At 39.2% G+C, this 4053-nt stretch overlaps 1 protein-coding gene across 1 annotated transcript in view; it reads right to left on the reverse strand.

The window, feature by feature from the left end:
* Positions 1-3109, reverse strand: part of LOC311055044 (homeobox protein Dlx4a-like) — a 14736-nt gene extending 11627 nt beyond the window's left edge. Inside the window, exon 1 of the mRNA XM_084071118.1 lies at positions 2493-3109. Coding sequence (XP_083927244.1) covers positions 2493-2856 — 364 coding nt within the window. The 5' untranslated portion in view covers positions 2857-3109. The remainder of the gene's footprint in view (positions 1-2492) is intronic.
* Positions 3110-4053: the final 944 nt, after the last annotated feature.

Raw genomic sequence — 4053 nt, forward strand, 5'->3', positions numbered from 1 at the left:
TAAAGAAATCAGATCGGGTCGCTGGAAAGTATAGAAATAGCCTAAAGTCAGAAAGTAAAAGAGAAAGAAAGTTGATAATAGAACGCTGATTGAACGTTTGTCCCTGTGTGTGATTCTCTTTCTTGTTCATTTAGTGGCCTAGCTATTATTAGGCTGTTATAGGCCGAGTTGTAGTAGTAATTATTAGGCTATTATTATTATTTCTTCCGGTTTTCTAATTGCAACAATTACGCACAACATGTGGGTAATTTGTATGCCCCCCCCCCCTCCCCAAGAGAGGCCTTCAATGTTTATACTATGTGTGGGGAGATTGAAATGCTTTTTCAATCTCAGACACGGTAGCATATGTGAAGGCTGTAGGAACAGACACCTCAATCTGCACTAATGCGTCCAATTTGAACATGGTCTTTATATCGCGAGACATTTGATATTCCACTTAGCTTAGGAAGGAAGAGACCTAGTGAAGGAATCAAGTTACAATAAAATCAGATTTAAAAGTCTCAAATTGTATTTCATGTAGCCTAGTTCATTTTCTATTTCTTTTTTTCTTTTTTGTAATGTTTTGTTGCTTTATTGTCGTGTAACCTATATTTTTTTCAGGTTGCACTTGCACAGTATTTGACACAGTTGGTTAAAATGCATTTATTATTTATAAACAACTGAACTTATTTTAATACATACTTAAAGATGTAGGCTACATTTAGGCTACTGTATATAGCAGAACTTGATCTGTCTGACTTTTAAATTGGCTATTTAAAACAAATTATACGATTTATTATATTAACACTTTAAAAATGAATGCTATATGCCCAAATCAATTTTAGAGTTATCTAAACGTATTTATCTTAAATACTGAAATCACCTTGGTAAAAATAAATAAATAAATACATAAATAAATAAATAAATAAATAAATAAATAAATAAATACATAAATACATAAATACATAAACAAATAATCAGTAAATATTCAACAATTAACAGCACTTATTCATTTGGCATCTGTAAAAGTGCTTTAACAGCATGACCCAATTTAGAGCTGATCATTTTTTTTAAATTATGTGCAGGCCTATGTAACTTCTTTTTCCAAGCCTAACTCATTTACGTTTTACATTTTACACTGAATCACAATTACTGTTTGAAGTTTATTTTACAATACCCTACAGCCAATAAATGCATGTTCCAAATTCTAGTTAATAATGCAGATCTACAGATCAATAAATCTGGTGTTCCGATTGTGGGAGACTGTGATTGTTAACTTTTTGGCACCTTGCCGTCATGGCATGCATTATTATGTAAACTGCGAAGTACAATTAGGCTGACATTGTGCTGGACATCATGTGTGGGACTGGGAACCCAATGAGTGTGTATTTAGCCAACAACATGTATGTATTAAGGCTACTATAGCCTAATTGCGATACATTTCGTAATATTGATTTATTCATCTTAGTTGAAATCTTTCACGAGAGAGGACCGTGTGTCACTTGTCAAGGAGGAGCAGGTTTTATTTTTTATTTTAAATCCGAGATATATTTTTTTCAGACTGTCTGTTCCTACACGTATTGATAGGCTATCCGTGCCCTTCCCCAGTGAACTTGATGCTGACACTTCATCTCTTTGTGTAGGCCATTGGTTCTCAACGTGGGGTCCGGGGACCCACAAGGGTCCTTGGGGGTTTCAGGGGGTCCAGTCCCCATGCAGCAAAAGTAGTTAATGTATCACAATCATTTTAACCACATTATCCATTTATATACGTTGGCTATTCAAAAATAGCAGATCTACAAGCTCACAGTGCATCACCTACATCTTCTCTTCTAGGGGTACCATGCAGGCAAAACCTTTTCAGATGGGGGTATTTATTTGGGGGTCCTTGGCAGGAAAAAGTTTGAGAACCACTGTAGGCTATATTCATTGCAGTGTTCATTACAATTTCACGGTCCACAGATCCTTCCAAGTCATGCTGTTAAGATAACGCCAACAAAGCAGGAACAATGTGGGGGAAAATAGTTGCCTAAATCGAGCAACTACTAAAAATAGTTGTTAGTTGCTATACGATTAAACAGAACATTTAAAAGAGCGGCTCCATTTTAATGTCCCCATGCCAATGCCATGCCCCTTGCTGATTAAGATATAGCAAGATGTAGGATAGTAATAATAGGCTAATAATAGTAATAATAGTAATAATAATAATAATATACAATCTTAATGATTCGCACCGTAAAAAAGTCCACGCCTATCACCAGAAATCAAGCGAAGTGTTTACTGTACATATTTTTCTTTTTGATTACTATTCGTTTATATGATGTTTTTTTGTATTGTATATTGTATGTCATTAAATCTTTCGATGAATTGAATACACATGGACCCCAATGGAAACAAGCCATATAGTGCTTTCTTGGGTTTAATCCTTTTAGCAGACCTTGTATAGAACTGTACTTTCTGTGCTTTTCTGCAAACTGTTCATAAAGTATTCAATCAATCCACTGTAAACGTACCCGTGTCTTCCAGCCTGCTGTGCCCCAGCGCGCCGCCGTGCCCACCGTGCTGGTAAGGCAGATAGGCGCCGGGGTGGTGCGTGCTGGTCACCGGGCTGTGGTGGTAGGGGTACCCCAGCCCGGGGCGACCGTACGAGGGGGGCCCGGAGGAGGAGAAGGGGCTGTGGTCGTGCTGCGAGGCTCCGACCGCATGCAAGCCGTGCACCACCGGGTAGTGATTGTGGGACAAGCCGGCGGGGGAAGACTGCTGGTGGCCGGGGTGATGTCCCGGATAGCCGTGTCCGCCGAACTCCAGGAACGCCGACTTGTTGGAAGGGTCAGCGGCGACCACCAGACTATCCGACATTGAACTCATAGTCATCATTGGGTGTGGGGTCCATAAAGGCGATCAACGCGGGGTCGTCAACAAAACCACCGAGCCGATCGCCTTTGCATGGTGGTATCCAAAAAAACGGTACGCTCCGTGAAAAGGAAAACAAACACGAGAATATCCTGTCGGTATAATAATCTCCTTCCAGTCCAAATACAAGCCGGTTGTCTGTTGTTATCTTGTCGATTGTTGGAGTGAAGGGGGGAACTTGGCACAGACGAGACGGCTGTGCGTATTCCTGCCTTCAGTCTGTGCGTGTGTGGAAAAGAACAGCGCGCTCACCTTCACTTGGCAGCTAACGGCCCGCTCATTGGTTGCAGCGGTTTACGTGTTGTCACCAAGGCCTGGAGGCCAAAACCACATTCCAACATCCATCACCATGGATCAATTCCTATCTTTTCTTCCTATCAATTCGGTAAAGGAAAAAAAATCAATAGGCCTATATATATATGTACATTTTTTAAGGCTGGTTCTAGAACCTTAAATGAAGCTGTTCAGTACATCCCACTTTAATTATCAGGTGGTTTTAATTTTATGGACAAATCTAAGTATCCATAGTCTTTTAGGCTATAAGTACAATTCGACTTTTTGACATGAATCATGATCAGTGAGTCCCGCCCACGGATGGGGTTTTAAAGACTTGACAAGACTGACGTCAAAATAATAGCTCATCTAAACGATTATTACCCATAGAACGGGTCACTGACAACCCAGAACCAAATTGAATTTCCCTATAGGCTTCTGCCCAGTGGTGGAAGAAGTACTCACATTTTGTACTTAAGTAAAAGTACCAATACCACAATGTAGAAATACTCTGTTACAAATAAAAGTCCGGTATTCAAAATGTACTTGAGTAAAAGTACAAAAGTAATTGCAATAAAATATACATAGGTACTGAAAGTAAGTACTAATTGTGCAATTTCCCATTTCACAATTTTCCAAATGTATAAAAATGCTTTGAAAATAGCAGATCTACAAGCTCGTTGTGAGCTTGTAGATCGGCTATTTTAAAATAGCCTAAATATGCATAGGACTGAAGTAGCTAATGCATGTAAGTAAAAGTATTGAAATTTCTAAATGCTCCAGTTAAGTAAAAGTACCTCAAAATTGTACTCAAGTACAGTACTTGAGTAATGTACTTACTTTACACCATTGCCTCTGCCTGCATGGTGCAAACGTACTGTAGCAAGG

This window comes from Gymnoscopelus microlampas (genome assembly GCF_963454915.1).
Source record: "Gymnoscopelus microlampas genome assembly, chromosome: 11".
NCBI lineage: Eukaryota > Metazoa > Chordata > Actinopteri > Myctophiformes > Myctophidae > Gymnoscopelus > Gymnoscopelus microlampas.